The sequence below is a fragment of the Mastigoproctus giganteus genome, chromosome 14 (genome assembly GCF_048544385.1).
Source record: "Mastigoproctus giganteus isolate SK-2022 chromosome 14, ASM4854438v1, whole genome shotgun sequence".
In the NCBI taxonomy this organism is placed as follows: domain Eukaryota; kingdom Metazoa; phylum Arthropoda; class Arachnida; order Uropygi; family Thelyphonidae; genus Mastigoproctus; species Mastigoproctus giganteus.
This window is the reverse complement of record NC_143588.1, coordinates 10,745,396-10,763,903: the sequence shown is the minus strand read 5'-3', so window position 1 is coordinate 10,763,903 and position 18,508 is coordinate 10,745,396. Positions and strand designations below refer to the sequence as shown.

The following is an 18,508-nucleotide window of genomic DNA, read 5'->3' as shown; positions in this document are numbered from 1 at the left end:
TTGGAGTTCCTTTTTGTAAAGACTTTTTCAATGTTTCTTTGTAGCACTTGCAATTTGAAAGTTCTAAAGTATTCAACTACCAAAGTAGATAAATTGGCATCATGTTAATTATATTCATATTGTGAAACCCCAAATGAGTTGCCATGATATTGCACTACCTAGAATAAGTAAGGCTTCACTAATGGAGAAGACTACTGTTACTTATTCTCGATGGATACCACCACCCAGACAGTACCTTTTCAAGGCTTGTTGGAATGTCTTCTCTCGATGGCAACTTGTTGTGAAGGTTTTCATAATATAAGATATAATTAAAATGATGCCAATTTATCTACTTCAGTAGTTCATTGTTTACAAATGTGATGCAATGGCACTAACCTGTCCATTTGTGTTTATCATCAAATCTGAATGTCAATGTAAAACAAGAACTAAAAAAATACAGTACCAAAAAATACAGCTTGAATACAGTAAATTTCCAGTATTTTGATCACTTCTCATTTATTTTACAGTATACAAAGATCTTAGAAATTTTAACTTTGAAAATATGGAAAAAAACAAGCCAGACTGGCAGTAAATATGACATAAATAAAGAAGCAGACAGATACTGACATACCTTCTCACCTGGGAATATACAACAGGAAATTTCTTTTAAAACTAAATCTAAACCTTCTCGATACCTTGTAGAATAATTATCAAATATAACTTCTCCTGCTTGTGGCCACAACTTTTCAGGTTTATGTTCAGCAACTTCCCATGAAGCCTGAAAACAAAATTCAACATTACTGACCAATCCTTGGGAACATGGTGGGGTTTCGGGGAGAGACAGTCATATTCTTGTGTCTTCTAGCTAATTGTTAATCAGTAGGATAAAATTATAAAACAAAATTTGTGGAAAAGCTATGTAGTAATATTGAAAAATTTGTGATACTGCACATTACATTCTGATAAGCATATAGTGTTATATTGTTGTTCTTGTTTAATTCTTAAGGACAGCATAACTAAGTTATGCTGTCCTTAAGAATCTTATATTGAGTTGAGAATGAAGGTATACCATTGAAAGTGTCTCAGCTTATATATTTTTACTGATTTTTATTAATTATGACACTTTTAACACCTTTGTATATATACTACCATTAAATATTGACAAAAGTTACATTATAATAAAATAAATAATTGAGCATTCATTAGAGGCAGCGACTTGCAATTCCTCCATATGAAGCGGAAATATATTTTAAACTAAACAAGGGGTTTCTGGGCTATTATTTGTGTCTAACTTTTATTCTTCTTTTTCGTGTGTTTGTTTATTTGGTTATTTTTATGTTAATTTTCGCTCTACAGTTTTTGCCATACTACTGGCTTATGTTTTATTTTGTTTAATTTAAAAAAAAAAAAAAAAATATATATATATATATATATATATATATATATATAGATATATTGTAATTCATCAGACTTTTATAATTTTATTTGTGATTTCTACAAATTTAATTTTTATAAACTTTTATTTCTACCTGTTGCCTTTCATTTTCCTTCATTTTATCATACTTATTCACAGTTAGCAAGTGGATACAAAATTCAATGTGTAATATAATTTATTCAAATCAAAATAAAAAAGTTACTCAGTAATAGATGAAAATAAGTTTCCCTTTTTGTTAAGGCTAAAAACGACTTGGGCTACTTTTTTGGCAGTGATAACTTCTTGGGTGACTCGAATAAACAAAATTCTATATTTTAGATTTATCACGGTAAAAAAAAAAAAAAAATATGACAAGACAGATGCATGCACAGTAAATTCCTGTTACAACAAATACTGTATAAAGAAAATATGAAAGTTTAATGAGATGCAGTTAGAAAATTATTTATCACGCCATTTACTTCATTTTACAACTTTCTGAATGATTATGCTTTTTTTTCTAGTTTTATCTCTGCAAGGCCCACATTTTTGAGTGCACAAAAGTTGAATTTGTGTTAATGCAAAGAATAAAGTTAAGCAAAAAACAAAATTGATATATTAATAAGGGAAAGTAACAGTAAGTCGTATCTGTTGTACTGTATTTCTGAACATGGGTTATTTCTTATAAAATATTCTTTTTAAATGACCAACACTGAACAAAATATTTTTACTTTTGTAGTATGTCTATTTTGTCAGTTTAATTATTGATTTTAGAGATATTACTGAAGCAAACTAGAAACCTTCAGCCTGATCAACAATCGCCAGTATGAATTCCGTCAGTGTCAATCCACTGGTGATATTCTAGCTTATGTTACTCATTTATGGAAAATTTCAATGGAAAGGTTTGGTGAAACACAAGCAGTTGCTCTTGCCATCTCAAAGGCTTTTGAACGTGTTTGGCATAAAGGTCTTCTAAACAAACTTCCATCTAATGGTTTTCCAACTGATTTTTGTATTTGAACTTCTCTCTGATCGCTCACTGAGGGTGATGGTAAATGGCTCTCCATCTTCTAATTTCTCCACTAATGCTGGTGTTCCCCAAGGTTCAGTCCTTTCCCCCCACTCTTTTCCTCTTGTATATTAATGACCTTATTTCATTGACTGGAAATCCTATCCATTGTTTTGCCGATGATAGCACATTGCATTCCACTTTCCATTTTGAGAAACCTTGCCCTGCTCAATCAGCTTTAACTTCTTGAATATGCATTATCAATTCCTTTAATGCCGATTGAGGTAATTCTCCAGTGGGACAAAGACAACTTAGTTGATTTCAATCCTTCTAAAACTCAGTCTTGTCTTATATCTCGCAAAAAGGATTCTTCTGCTCCTATGCTTACCTTTGGTGACACTCCGATTTCTAGGCAAAATGATATCTCTCGTTTGGGGATTACCCTGACTTCTAATCTCTCTTGGCTCTAGCACATTACAAATATTGCTTCCTCTGCATCTAAAAAACTTGGTTTTCTCTTTCGTTCTCGGCGTTACTTTTCTTCTGAACAGCTGTTCACTCTGTACAAATCGCAAATCTCCCCTACAATAGAATATTGTTGCCACATCTGGGGTGGTGCCCCAAAAACCTCTGTCAGGCTTCTAGATTCCATTCAGAAGAGGGCCGTTAGGTTAATTAATGACTCCTCTCTAACAATCTCTCTCCACTCACTGTCTCATAGATGTACTGCTTCTGCTGGATGCCTTTTCTACAGATACGTCCATGGGCACTGTTCTTCTGAATTGGCTTCTATAATTCCTGCTCTCTCCTCTCTCCTTCAAAACAGTCCAAACATGTACCACCACCAGCCAACATCCATTTACTGTCCAACTTCAAACTCACAGAATCAACTTTTCATCTTCCTCGTTTATTCATTCAACTGCCGTTTTCTGGAACAACCTTCTTTCATACGTATTTCCTAAAAATTACAGTCCATGAAGTTCAAGACTAAATGTCAACAAATATCTTATTTCATCTCTTAACTCCCAACCCAAGCATGATACTAAGTACTATAGGTTACAATACCTCTCGTGTTTGGAATTTTCATAAAAAAAAAAAAAAAAAAAACTGATGTCGCAAACAGAAAATTCTAAGTGGGAATCATTCAAGGGACTAATTGTGAAAGCTACCAAGATTTTCATACCGATTAATAAATATTGTTCAAGGTTTAGGCAAAAATGGATGTCAGATGAACTGATGCCACTCGTGACAGAGAAGAAAAATGCATGGGATGCATATAAATTAATGGGTGACATGGTCATATAAGCTGGTCTGTAACCAAGTCACAAAGGAGATTAGGCAGGCAAAGGTAGATTATGAGAAATCCTTGGCAAAGGATGCAAAGAAAAACAGCAAAGAGTTCATTACTCTTTGCCTATGTAAACTCCTAAAGGAAAGGGATGAATCAGATTGGTCTACTGGATATTGATGGTTCAACTGTTGATGATTCTGCACAGGTGACTAACAACTAAATGAGTATTTTGCATCTACATTCACACATGAAAAGTTATTCAGGGAGGGGCATGCCAGAGGTGAATTAAACTCTGGCAGTGAGCTAGATGATTTTGTAATAACTGAGAGGAAAGTGGAGGAGAAATTGAGGATAAATATAAAAAAGGCACATGGGGTGGATGGGATCCATCCAGTTATATTAAAGGAGGCAGCAAAGGAAGTAAGCAAACCCTTATCCATAATTATGAGAGCTTTCTTGGACTTAAGGGTGGTACCCATGGACTTGAGATGTGCAAATGTGACCCTAATTCACAAAGGGTGATACAAGTAATTATAGACCTGTTAGTTCAATTTCTGTTCCAGGGAAATTAATGGAGGCACTAGTTAAAGAAGCACTGCAGTATCATCTAGATAAGACTTCAGTTATAGCTCAGACACAGCATGGTTTTGTTAAGGGGAAATCTTGTCTGACCAATTTGATTGGACACTATGATGTAGTCACAAAGGAACTGGATGCAGGGAATAACTTTGTTATCATATATTTGCATCCTAGAAAGGCTTTTGATACTGTTGCACCTGGAAAATTGCTGCAGAAATTGGAGCAGTGTGGCAAATTGCTGCTGTGGATAAAGGGATAGTTGAGTGAGAGAAGAGTGAGTGTGGTAGTCAGTGGACACTGCTCTTTGTGGACTAATGTTATTAGTGGAATCCCTCAGGGTTCAGTATTGGGTCCATTGTTGTTTTCTGTATTTATAAATGATATTGATGATGGTATATCAGGCTAAATGTCCAATTTTACAGACGATATGAAGGTTGATAGGGTTGTTAAGGACACTAATGGCAGTACGCTGCTGCAATAGGATCTAGAAAGTTTGAGCAGATTTGTTGAGAGGTGGGAAATGAAGTTTAACATTGACAAATGTAAAGTACTACATATGGGAAGCAGTAACCCCAGAGTAACGTATCGACTCTGTGGTACTACACTAGTAATACCACAGGTAGAGAATGAAAAGGACCTGGGAGTAATTGTGCAAGCAGATATGAAGTTTTCTGAGCAGCACAGACAGTCTGCAAGAGTAGCTCATGGTGTCATGTCAATGTTATACAGTGCAACTTCTCCTAACGGACACCTCTCTTTAACGGACATCTCTCTACAATGGACATTTTCAAATTCCCCAACTCTCCTCTATTGGTTTTAACGTGTTTTCAGCTTCTGTCTACTGGTCATTCTCTATAACGGATGCGGACAGGCAATCTGCACTGTTTTGTTTAGATTAGCACTTAATTTGATCTCCCCATAACGGACAGTGGGTGAGCTCACGGTCTTTTTTCTAGGAACTTTTCTTCCACGTATTGCCTCAATCGTGTGTTTATTTTCTATTTCCGATTCTCTGAAATTTATCAAGGTTTACATCGCAGTTCTAAATCCTTTTTCAAGAATTTTAAGGCACGTGTAAAACTTCTGATGAATTCGGTGTGTGCCGGAGAGGGGGGGGAAATTTGGTCGGCCTTTCATTTTTTGAGTTTCAGTTTTCAGTTTTGTTCAGTGTCGTGTGAAGTGCACAATGTCTTCTCGTAAACATTTAACTTTAAAAGATAAAGTCAAACTCATTAATGCATATGATCGGCAAAAAAATAGTGTTTGCAATCTCGCTGCAAAATTCAAAATCGGGAAGATGCAGGTAACCGACATCCTAAAGAAAAAAATGAACTGCTCAAATACGGAAATGATCAGGTTCAAAAATCATTCCCAAAAACTGTTGGATTTCAAATTGACAATGTTACGTATGAGTGGTTTTGTCATGCACGTTCTAAATAAATTCCCATTAATGGGTCTATTATTAGGGAATAGGCTTTGGAGGTTGCGAAATCTATGGGAGTAAATGAGTTCAAAGCTTCTGTGGGATGGCTAGACAAGTTCAAAACTCGGCATAAAATTTCTTGGAAAACCGTAAGTGGTGAAAGGTGGATCTGTTGATAGTGGGGTTGTAACAGAGTGGACTGTCAAATTAGAATATTTATGTTGTGATTTTGAAGCTAAGGATAGTTACAACTGTGACGAAACAGGGTTGTTTTTTAAAGCTCTTCCTGAAAAAACAATGAGTCTAAAAAACGAAAAGTGCCAGGGCGGAAAAATTTCTAAGTAAGGCTTGACTGTACTATTGTGTACAAATATGCTGGGAGACTTTAAACCACCTCTTGTTATAGGAAAACCACAAAATCCTCGTTGTTTCAAAGGCATAAAGTTGAATCTTTTGAATGTTGACTGGAAGTCTAATAAAAAAGCATGGATGACACGAGATATCATGAGCGAATGGATAAGTCACTTTAACCAAAACATGATTCGTCAAAACAGAAAAATTATTCTTTTCATGGATAATGCTGCATCTCATCTGCACATTCAATTGTCCAACATTCAAATCGTTTTTTTTTTCCACCAAACACATCTGCAGAGTGTCAGCCCTTAGATCAAGGGATAATAAAAAATTTTAAACTTCACTACAGAAAACATGTTTTAAGACATCTCATTGCAAACATGAATGATGTAACATGTGTGAGTGACCTTGCAAAGAAAATCAGCATCCTAGATGCGATTCAATGGATTTCCTCTTCAGTAAACGCAATTAGAAAACAAACTGTCGTGAACTGTTTTGTAAAGTCTGGCTTCTCAAACACAAAAATTGAAGTTGTGAACAGCAATGTGGAGCACCAAGAAGAACAAGAACTTCAACGTCTATTGATAATGTACGATACTTCAGCTACAAGTGACCCTGGCTACAAAGATATAGACTCGAACCTCACTACAGAAGATGGTGCTCTAGATATCAATGACATTATCATCGAAATTTCCTCCCCCACAGCTGATGAGGTATAAGCTTGCTTTCTTGCCAGTGTGTGGTTGAATCATATGCCTCTACTAATGGTAAAAGGTCTATTATTTTTAATCAATTTCTCAATCTCAACGCCTATAAACATTCCACAATTTAATCTGCTTTAGAGTCAGAAATACAGATATTAATCAGCAGATTCTTAAACAGGGGATACCTGTTTAAGAATACTGGTACAATAAACCAAATTAGGGTACAAGCTAATGACAGGATACAAAAAAACTACACCAACTAACAACATTAACATTTTTGTCCTATACATTGAATATAGTGGCACAAATAATTGTTCTCTACATTGAATACAGTGGCACAAATAACTTAACAGATTCTTTAAATATATCAAATTTAAAATTATGGAAATTACACGCTATACTGAACAATCACTCAGTCCCTTCCTCTTTCGCTACACAAGTAAATGACCTGGTATACAACATTTCTTGCAGTGATTGCGACTCGTCTTACCAGGATTCGACTCTGTGCATTCTTTCTGGATTTGAGAGTAAAGCAACACATGTCCTCAGTCTGTGCTTCTTGTTCGTTAGTGTCAGAATTGGCCTTTCATGCCGTTAACAAAAACCATACATTTTTATTCAGTGAGGCCAAAATATCTAGTGTTCAATGTAATTTATTTATTTATTTTGTATGATGTAAGCAATACACGAAGGAACCAGTTTTTTCCTGCTTCCTTTGTGTATCGTGGCCGTGAAATCCAACTGTAACCGGAGGTGCGGCACTATCGTGATATCCAAGCCCGAAACGGGATTCGAACCCGCAACTTTTGGGTTGCCAGGCAGGCACTTAACCCACCTGGCTAGCCCGGTCGGCGTTCAATGTAATTATACTACACTATTAATTGCAGAAATCATTGAAATTAAATTACACGAGAATTCTATTAACATTAGTCGTCCATATCTAATCTCCAATTCCAGAATATGGTTGAAAAGCCCTGTCAGCTTCAGGAAGGGAAGTTTTTTTCAAAATATGTGCTGAACTTATTTAAAAAATATATTTTTTTTTAAATTAATTTTATTACTGTAATCATTTTGTGTTAATTTTATATTCGTTTATTTGCTGGAGAGTTCATTAGCAAGTGTTCTATGTATCATAATGAGGTAAATTTCTCTTATTCTTCTTCAAATATTGAAATACAACGTAGAATGTATTGAGCATCGTAGCTCTGTTTTATACTAAAGAGATTCATAATGCATGACTGGCCACTGCTAATAATCAGATCAAGAATATTGCTTTCTCTTGTTACCGCTCTAACTTACTGGTGTAGAAAGCAGTCATTCGATACATCTAGAAAAGCTTTTCTACTGAGTGGACCAGTAGAGGAGCTTTTCAGAACTGAAGCAAATATCTGGAAAGTTAAAATCCCCCATTATAAGATATTTTACTCTATGGCCCACTATTTTTCTGTACAGCTGTTCAATTTACTCATCACTGTCGTTAGGATTATAACATATACTACTCTCATTTTTGTTTGCCCAGTGCTTATATCACACCAAACTGACAAGTTTGCACTGTAATTACATCAACTGGGTGGCTACTCTTAGAACTTAGGGGTTTTTTCAGGGATGTACAGGAATTTTTCAGCAGGGACAAGGAGGTGATTGTGTGCCATCGTATATGGCAGTGGTTATTATACTGCTTTTTGAGTACTGCATAGAGGTCTGGAGGCCACATTTAGGAAGAATATAAATCAGCTGGAAGAAGATAAACAAGATTATTCAAGGGCAGAGAAGAGTACCAAGAAAAACTACAGTTCTAAACATATTATATCCCCCTCTCTCCATTGGAAATAGCTAAGATAAGATTGTAGTTTGCAAGTGCCATTCAGCTTCTGAGTGTGGCGGAAGAATGTGATGGAATCAAAATATTTCAGACTTGGAATGTGGAATGATTGTGGGGGCAAGATATGCAGGTGCCTGTATCTCAGTAATGGCCAACATGATTAAGTGATTACATTTTGTAGTGTCATGAGTCTACTATGACTGGTTCAACGCCAGTTGTACAAAGAGCCAAAGATTACATCTAGTCGATGCCCATGATGAGTGTTGTGTCTCCTCTTGTAAAATAACAGCGACATAACACAGTGGCCCAGCTAACCACCTCATGCTTACTATGAGGAAGACAAGTTTGAAAACTTGTCAAAAACATCTCAAAAAGTATTCAAAAAGTTTGAATACTTTTTGAGATGACAGTGCCTACAGTGTAACCTATGTTCACTAGTTTCCTTAGGTTTCACATAGTCTTGTTAAATTCAAATTGATTTATTAATATGAGGCAACAATGATCTTGCAATACTGTTGCAAGATTATTGTAACTTACTCCCTCTCTTTTGGCTAGTGAATAAAATAACTGATCAGTTAAACAGTCTTATATTGTATATTGTATTAGTGGCTGTGCACACAGTGATTCACTGGGTGCTCAGGCATGACACTAATATAACATGAGATTCTAAAGCTAATGCTTAAAAAAACAGGAAGCAAAAAAAATCAAGAAAGGATATATTTTAAAAATAAAAGTGCAAATATGCTAATTACAAAAAAAAAAAAATTTATAATTTCAAAAACAGTTATATACTACCAACCTCAGTAGCAGTATTAGTGTATTCCAAAAGTCGTTCAACAGACACAATGTTTGTTTCCAATTCTGAACTCATTCTTACCATCCAATTAAGAGTTGCAGTAACCTGAAAAATGTCTATGTAAATATCACTTTGAACAATTCCATTTATGAAATACTCAATATTCTAGTAAAGTTTGGGGTAAATATTGATATGAATTCAAACTTATCAAGATATGAATGCATTTGTCAAAAATAATTGTATGCTATTTAAAATGGAATGGAAAAAAATATCATGTAATGTTTACGTTGATCAACCCTGTATGTCATCTCCCTTTATATGTTTAAATACATACAATGAATTAGTATTAAGAAAAAAACCAAAAAAACCCACAACCTATAGCAACTTTAAATTCACATCAAACATATTCACCTTGATGCAGAATCATTTCCATCCCATTAAAAGATTCATATTAAATTAGTCTGATTAGTTTACACTAAACGTATGCAGAAATATATTTTTTTTGTTGACAAGCCTTTATAATATCCAAGTGCAGGCTATAGCACTTCCACAAAAAGATCAGAGCCCACTGGTAACTTGTGCTGGTATACTGGCTCTAATAAAAAAAAAGTTAGAATTAGTACTAGTAGCGGCAAAGTGACTCAGCAAGTAAGTAAATTTATACAGGACTGATGGCTAGTGACTGAACAGCTTGATTTCAGTGGCTTGGCTTGGATTACTTAGCTGCATGACTTACTTGAATTACCAATACAGATAACCCTCATATAACATTGTAATTGGGTTCCTACAAAATCTCGTGTAATGCGAAACCATGTTATATAGGACTAAGAACCAGTACAAAAAGGGGAGTTACATTCCAAAAGTTAACAAAAATACCATTTTTGTTTTTTATATCTATTGGAAACTTGATTTCTTAATTTAATAATTGATTTAATAACTTAATATTTCTGATTTAATAACTTAATATTCTTGATTTAATAACTTAATATTTTAGCTTTATTTTTATAATAGTAATAACTGAACAAACGTCTTGCCTTACAAACTATGAAACTTATATGTCACATAATGTATGTTCAGTTAATTTTCTTCCTCTTCATTGCTGCAAAGCACAATCTCTTCTGAAGCATCTAGATTTCGTGTACCTTCTTGCTCTCTTTAAAAGTCACGAACTGCACTCTTCAAAGGCACAATTTTTTATGGTCTCAAACATGCACAAGTTCAATAGCACAGAACCTAATCCACCCAGCCAGGGATCTCCCAACAAAATACAGCGGACTCCACTTTAAATGATACATGAAAATAAGAAGAATATTTTCCAGTTAGCAAAATAAAAATAAATTTACGTTTACATACATAGCTGAATTAATGCATACTGTAATATGTACATACTAACTAATTGATATTTCTGTTTGCTGACTATTTTTTTAAGCAATTAATAACAAAAAAACATGGCACCACAAGTTGCAACAAACATGATACACACAAGTGAGATACAGAGTAATGAGTTTCTGAAAATTTATTTATGTTTTTTATATGATTGAATATTTCATGGAAGGCGAAACACATTTCACCATACTAATGTGAAAACCCACAGAATTCCAGCTATTGGTACTATAGCAAATGCAAGAAGATCAAGTCGAGGATCCTGCTCAGGCGGCTAACAAACTAAACAAGTATTTCACATCTACATTCAAACATGAGGAGTTATTCAGGAAGGGGAATGCCAGAGGTGAAGTAAACTCTGGCAGTGAGCTAGATAATTTTGTAATAACTGAGAGAAAAGTGGAGGAGAAATTGTTGAGGATAAACATAAATAAGGCACCCGGGGTGGATGGGATATATCCAGTTATATTAAAGGAGGCAGCAAAGGAAGTAAGCAAACCCTTAGCCATAATTATGAAAGCTTCTGTGGACTCAGGCGAGGTACCCATATACTGGAGATGAGTAAATGTGACCCCAATTCACAAAGGAGGATCAAAGGCTGACACAATTAATTATAGACCTGTGAGTTTAACTTCTGTTCCAGGAAAATTAATGGAGGCACTGGTTAAAGAAGCATTGCAGGATCATCTAGACAAGACTTCAGTTATAGCTCGGATATAGCATGGTTTTGTTAAGGGAAAGTCTTGCCTGACCAATTTGATTGGATACTATGATGCAGTCACAAAAGAACTGGATGCAGGGAATAACTTGGATATTATATATTTGGATCTTAGAAAGGCTTTCGATACTGTTGCACATGGAAGACTGCTGCACAAATTGGAGCAGTGTGGCATTGGAGGCAAATTGCTGCTATGGATAAAGGGATGGTTGAGGGGGAGAAGACAGAGAGTGGTAATCAATTGACACTGCTCATCGTGGACTAAAGTTATTAGTGGAGTCCCTCAGGGTTTTTCTGTATTTATAAATGATATTGATGATGGTATATCAAGCTTAATGTCCAAGTTTGCAGACAATACAAAGGTTGGCAGGGTTGTTAAGGACACTACTGGCGCAATGCTGCTGCAACAGGATCTGGAAAGGTTGAGCAGATGGGCTGGGAGGTGGCAAATGAAGTTTAACATTGACAAATGTAAAGTACTACATACGGGAAACAGTAACCCCAGAGCAACATATCAACTCAGTGGTACTACACTGACAGTGGTAGAGAATGAAAAGGACCTAGGGGTAATTGTGCAGGCAGATATGAAGTTTTCTGAGCAGTGCAGATGGGCTGCAAGAGTAGCTCATGGTGTCTTGTAAATGATATACAGGAATTTTTCTAGCAGGGATAAGGAGGTGATTATTCCCTTGTATAAGACAATGGTCAAGCCACACCTAGAGTACTGTATACAGGTCTGGAGGCTTCATTTCAAGAAGGGCAACAAGAGTAGTGAATGGAACAAAGGGTTGCTCTTACGAAGAAAGGCTTAAGTTTTGCAAATTACAATGTCTGGAGACTAGGCACCGGCGAGGTGATCTGATAGAGGTGTATAAAGCCTTGAATGGTTTGAGCATGCTCAATGCCGATGGGATTCTTCCTCTTGCTCAGAATAATCACATGAGAGGGCATAAGTTCAAATTGAGGAAAGACAGATGTAAGATAGATTTGCGGAAATTTGCCTTAAGCCAGCGGGTAGTTGGTTTGGTTGGTGGAACAGACTTCCATCCCTTGTTGGAATAAATTTATTCCAAATAAATTATTAAATTTATTTGGAAAAATAAATAGATAAATTTAATTTGGCTAAATAAATTTAAGGCTCAGCTGGACAGGTATTTTGAACGAATGGAGGGGTGAAATGGGAGTGTTTTTTTTTTTTTTTTTTTTTGGCTGATGCTGCATAAGCTTGCTTTCTTGCATCATATGCCTCTACTAATGCTAATCTAATGTTAATGCTAATACTACCCATTTATAATTGATTACACTAACAGAAAAGGCCAATAAACCGGAAACTGCTGCAAATTGTTTTTGTTTTATGGTAGTGACCTCCAGAAACGTGCTTCAGAAAAATACCATGAAGGTGATAATGACTAGCAACAGCAGGGATTCGCAAAAAGGAATAGAAATGTTGAAAAATTATATCTAACATAATAGCAGGATTTTCCCAGCACAAAAGCTCAAAAATACAGTGTTATGCGAGATTTTCCACAATTCTCTAACCGTGCTCGAGCAAAACTGTGTTATATAAGTATTATGTTGTGCGGTGATTACTGCAATTTATCTAATGTGCAATTTTGCTCTAACACGATTTATCAATTGTGTTAGAGCAAAACCGTGTTGTAGAAGTACCATGTTATATGGGGATTGCCTGTAATCTAATGACTAATTCATTGAACAGAGCCACGGCCACTTAGCACTTTTGCTATTGCTTATATTTGAAATAGCCCTTTATGTGTGTCTTGGGATTCTCCTGTGGGGCACTGGCAGAAGCAGGCAGTGTTCTTTTTAGTAAATGGATTTCATTTGTGAAGAATCATCACTCCAAATAATGCTGGCATCTATTGTTTGCATTCTAACATCAACAGATGCATTTGTATGAGCTTCAGAATCTGCATCACTTGAATAGAATTCTATTTCAGTATGAGATGAAATATTATAAAGAGATGGTTTAATGTTATCAGCTTTGACATACTGTGCATCTCTGTTCCTTTTCAGTCTTGATGTCCCAGGTTGTGGATCCATTATAACAACCCCGTGGGGTAAACATTTATAGGAAGACACTTTTTACCCAATATTTTATCAGTAGGTAAGAACTAAGGATGATGTTTTGTTTTTCACAAACTAAAGAATTAAAAATTCACCATGCATAATCTTCAAAAAATTTTACCTTTTCTTCTTTTGCAAAATATTAAACTAGATAAAATAACTTCAAATAAACAAAACATTTATACAATTTTTATACTCTAGACAGTGATTAATCCTAAGCAAAATCCCAGCCATAATGCCATAGTCCATGGTTCAATCAGTGTGCTGATATCATTAGTTACTATTTTCACATACCTTTCCTTTTATAGCAATCATTTCTAACTGCAATTGCATGGATGCATATTTGTGGTAAGGCAAAAAAATTGCGGTTTATTTTGTTATCTTGTTATTTTGTTGTATTGGTACAAAGATGATTAAAATCATCTTTGTATACTGACAGAAATATACTAGTGGTCCAATTACATAACAAAATGACCAGATCCAATTTGGAGTCTGCAGTGATGTACACTATCCAAAGCTTCAAAATCTAAGAAAAAAATCATCTTGATTTCACAGGAATTTGATTTAACTATGACATACATTGTTAATATATCTTGTAGAACTTTAATTAAATCAGCCCAGCTTCTCACGGCAGTTATGAAAATCTACCAAGCTGGTGAAAACAAAACATTTATCTCAGGCTTTTTTGAATTAGTCCAAAGTAGATGTTGCATAATTGTAACTTCAACTCCAGGTGAAAGAATTTCCTCATAAGAAGTATAGATGGTAGAATGACAAGCTGAAGTGTCTAAACTTGAGTGTCTAAAATCATGTTTCTTAATTTGAATCTAAAATAAAATGTTTAAACTTAAAAAAAAAAAAAATAAATAAAAAATAAATATATATATATATATAGTACTATTTATTGCTTGTGCTCTTCAGTCTCACAGCCATGTATTTTTATGATATATTCATAATTTAATGTGTAATTTTATTATAATGCATGAAGAAATAATAAAAAAAAAAAGTGATGACTTTTAGTACATAATGTAAATAAAAAATAAAATAAACTAAAATAAACATGCAAATTCATAGGCTGACAAAGCAATCATGTTTCTTGATTCAAATTTTAAATAAAATGTACTATCAGTATATAGAATATACATGGGCCAATCCATGGAGGGGAGGATAATATCAAGTTACAAACTAATTCCATTTATATTATATTAAAAGTATTTGTGAAAATATATTTTTGTGTCTTATCTCATTATACCCCCCTCTTCCAAAACTAAGTCCACTCTGATCACAGGGCTCAGAGAACAGTAGTTAGCTGAGGGAGAAGTATGAGGATAAATCAAAGAATAAAAGCAAGTTAGTTCTTATTAAAAAAAAAAAAATGAAAAATATGGAAAAATTCTTTTAGTATTACTTTCCTATGTAGCCCCCTTGCTTCTCCAAAGTCATTCCATGTCAGTCTGAAAGCTTTTTAGTTTTAGTGCTATCCAAGAAACAAATTGTTCATTCTTCATGAATCCATTTGTGCACTGCTCCTGTGACTTCTTTGTCATTTGAAAATTGATGCCCACGTAAGTATTTTTTAATGATCATATTGCAGCAAACACATTTTGTCAGCAAACCTCTGTGTTTACTGTGAATAGCAGGTTTAAGTTGATCTTCCAACGTGGCAACACCTTGCAAGATTAAGATTTAGGTCCATTCAAATCCAAAATAGCATTGTGACTTTGCCAAAAGACAGCAGTTTTTTTTGGCTATTGGAGATATTTGTTTTCTTTCAATGCTTTGCTGCTTTCAGGTATGTGTTTGTCTGAAACACACCCATGTTTTGTCTCATAACAATTTGCCATAGGAATCTGTCTATATCATGATACCACTGCATGTATATCTCCAAACATATCTGTGCATATCTTCCACTAATCCAATTGAGAAGTTTAGGAACTTGTTAAGCACAAATATAAGGGTGTTATAAGCAGATCCTGTAGCTAATTCTTAACCTCTGGCAACAGCAGAAACAGTAATAAGCCTGTTTTTAAAGAAATGTGAATATTTTGTTTATACTCAGCCATGAACACCAGGTCATAGGAGTTTTACAATCAAATCAAATTCAAGAATGAATAAGGCTGTTTACCATATTTAGCAGTCATGTGAGGTTTGAAATAGGGTACACTCAAAAGTGTGTGCGCCAGTGCACTCATGAAATTGAGCACTTGAATATATCTTGAATGAGAGCATTAACTTGATCAGTACTAATTACAAATGTTGAAATTGTCATTTTGGCCTGAACACTTTTGTTACCAAAGTTGTTCTGTGACTTTTCTACCTTTCCATTCATTTGTATGCCTTTCTTTGACTAATACACTTTTCTCCATATTGTGTTAACATTCTTCTGTAAATCAGAAAGTTCTGAACCCTTCTCACCACAAAAATCTGAACTCAGCACATTCATTAATGGTGCAAGTGGAAAGCAGGGCCAACTGAGAACACCACTAATACAACAATGTCATCTCCACCACAGATTCAACAGATGATTATTGATGTGTGCTAACAGTTGATAATGGTCAAGCAGTTTTGGGAGCAAAGTTTCGTTAGCCATATAGTAAAATTTCTTTCGACTCGAGCTTTCACAGGTGGAATATACTCTTTGGGTTTGAGGCTTTAATGCCTGGCCATCTTCCACTGGCCATGTTGAAATGTTACTATTTAGTCTCAAACCTTGACACATTTTTATATATAAATTTAGTTAATCATTTTATTTCATTTGTGACTATTATTTTGAGAAGTAAAATTGTTAACGATGCAAATTTAAATTTGCCCTCTACTCCTTTTATTTTAGCTCTGTATGGTCTGATGGGATCTAGCAAGGATTCTGAAATATAGCCTTTGTAATAAGTTTAAGAAATAAATAAAAGTAACATAATTAATAAAATAACTTTATATTAGCCATCTGGTAAAGCAGTAGTTCATTTCAAAATTAACTTTTTAAGTGTCATTCTACGAGAATTATATGGCCTGGAACAGTTCATACCTAAGAATATTTTGCATTAGTAGAGTGGGAGACCCACAAATAGTAACTAAATGTCTAATTATTTTGATCCATAGTTAATACACACAATTGTATTAGTTATTTTGTTTGTTAGGAGCGTTAGCAACTAAGGCCATATTGCTCTGGGAATATGCGGTGGTCATTCCCTGACCTTTCCACATCCTCCGTATTTGGTGGTGATGGGCACACGGTTGTATCCACAGTTGTTCATATAAATATGATCAACTGTACCATGTGAGCAGCCACACCTTTTTAGAAAAATTCCAACAAATTTGACTTATGAGGAGTAGATTAATTAACTTTGATAGTGGAGAGATGAAAATCTTTCCTTTTCTTTTCCGTTTCTTATTTTCCTGTTTATCAATATTTACTATTTAAAAGTTTGCTAATTAAAATATTTTCATAATATGCTACCTTTGTTCAATGAGCATATCAAATGTGTACGTGTAATTTAAATTGTGATTTTTAAATATATGCAATTGAAAAATTATATTTCTCTTGCACATATAAATTTTATTTAATAGAAAAATAAGATATATAAATGCTCTTGAGTCATTTAGGATTTGTTGTTTAATTCTTAAGCCTTTAACGATCATCCCCACTTACTGAAGAATTATGATCATATTGCTTGGCTCCCAAGCCAGTGAAATTATCTTTTACAACTATAAGCGTAATAATAAGATAATTATATATTTAAATATATAGTACTTTGATATCCAAAACACTTTAGATTGTAATCTAGTGTTTATATTTATGGTTAAAACTTTCCTTTAAAATCAGGAGACTAGACACCCATAAGAGATCTAGGAATTAAGAACAAAAATAATAAATCATAACACTATTTAAAATATCAAATTCAAAATATGTTCAGTAACTCACAAATTAAACCTATTAAAAGAAGATTTAATTCTATTCCTTCTATAACTTAATTAAATGCAAACAAGAATTAGTATAAAAATAAATACTCAACAGAAAAAAACAATATTGCTAATTCTTAACATTCCTCTTTCCTGTATTTTACAATACCAAGTGTCGAAATCTGAAAGGGAAGGGAAGGGAAAGGTGATGAAACACCCTTTGCAACCAATGTAGGTTAAGATATATGAACAAAGGCAAACTTCAGAAAGGAAAAAATAAATAATATACAGTGCAATACAATATAATTCAAAGAATTATAAGGGGTTATATTCTTCAGTTTTCAAGTACCTTCAAATTCATCAAAGCAGAATAAAGAATTTCGTTTTTTCTTCCCTTTCAACTGTACAAATAAAATAAGATTTGGTTTACTTACAGATAAAGCATAACTGACAGAAAGTCCCACACTTCCTGGACTTAAATGATCTCTTCCAAGCACAGCAAATAAAGCAGCAAATAAAACAATACAATTTCCACAAAATTCCAAACGAATGGCAAGCCACCTAAAATAAAAGAGATTGTCATAAGTTTCAACAAAAATTAAGGATTGCAAAATGAAAAATGAATGAATTCATAAGATGAAATAAGTGACATGTAGCACTCATCTTAAATTTTTTAAATGTGGAGAACCTGGTCAATAACAGAAACTATTGAGAATAACACATTGTAACAGTAATATTCAGCATGTGAATAATTCTTCTAGTTATTGGATTGCTTAATAAAAGAATGCAAGTTACAAAAAAAGTTTAATGTCAGAGTTGTCAAAATTAGATTATAATATGTAGATCATAAAATCTGTTAAATAGTGGCTTGCAAGAATTATGAAGCGATAATTACAATTTAAACTACTGTTACATCGTGATAATTACCTTTATAAAGGTCACATTCTCGAACCTATTACTGGTCCCTTGATCACACACATCTCCTCTGAGTGATCAGGATGTCTAGGCAAGTAAGAGAAAGGAGATTGACCTTCAAACGGCCAACAAGTTCATTCCA

The 18,508-nt window shown here is 34.2% G+C and overlaps 1 protein-coding gene across 3 annotated transcripts in view; it reads right to left on the bottom strand.

Annotated features, from left to right (window-relative positions):
- LOC150074975 (ATP-binding cassette sub-family C member 1-like) overlaps nucleotides 1-18,508 on the bottom strand; it is an 889,139-nt gene that overhangs the window by 138,088 nt on the left and 732,543 nt on the right. For all 3 annotated transcript variants that reach the window (XM_090388347.1, XM_090388349.1, XM_090388348.1), the window contains 3 exons: nucleotides 17,886-18,012; nucleotides 9,372-9,473; nucleotides 611-757 (listed from right to left, as the gene is read on the bottom strand). In XM_090388347.1, coding sequence (XP_090244473.1) covers nucleotides 611-757; nucleotides 9,372-9,473; nucleotides 17,886-18,012 — 376 coding nt within the window. The remainder of the gene's footprint in view (nucleotides 1-610; nucleotides 758-9,371; nucleotides 9,474-17,885; nucleotides 18,013-18,508) is intronic.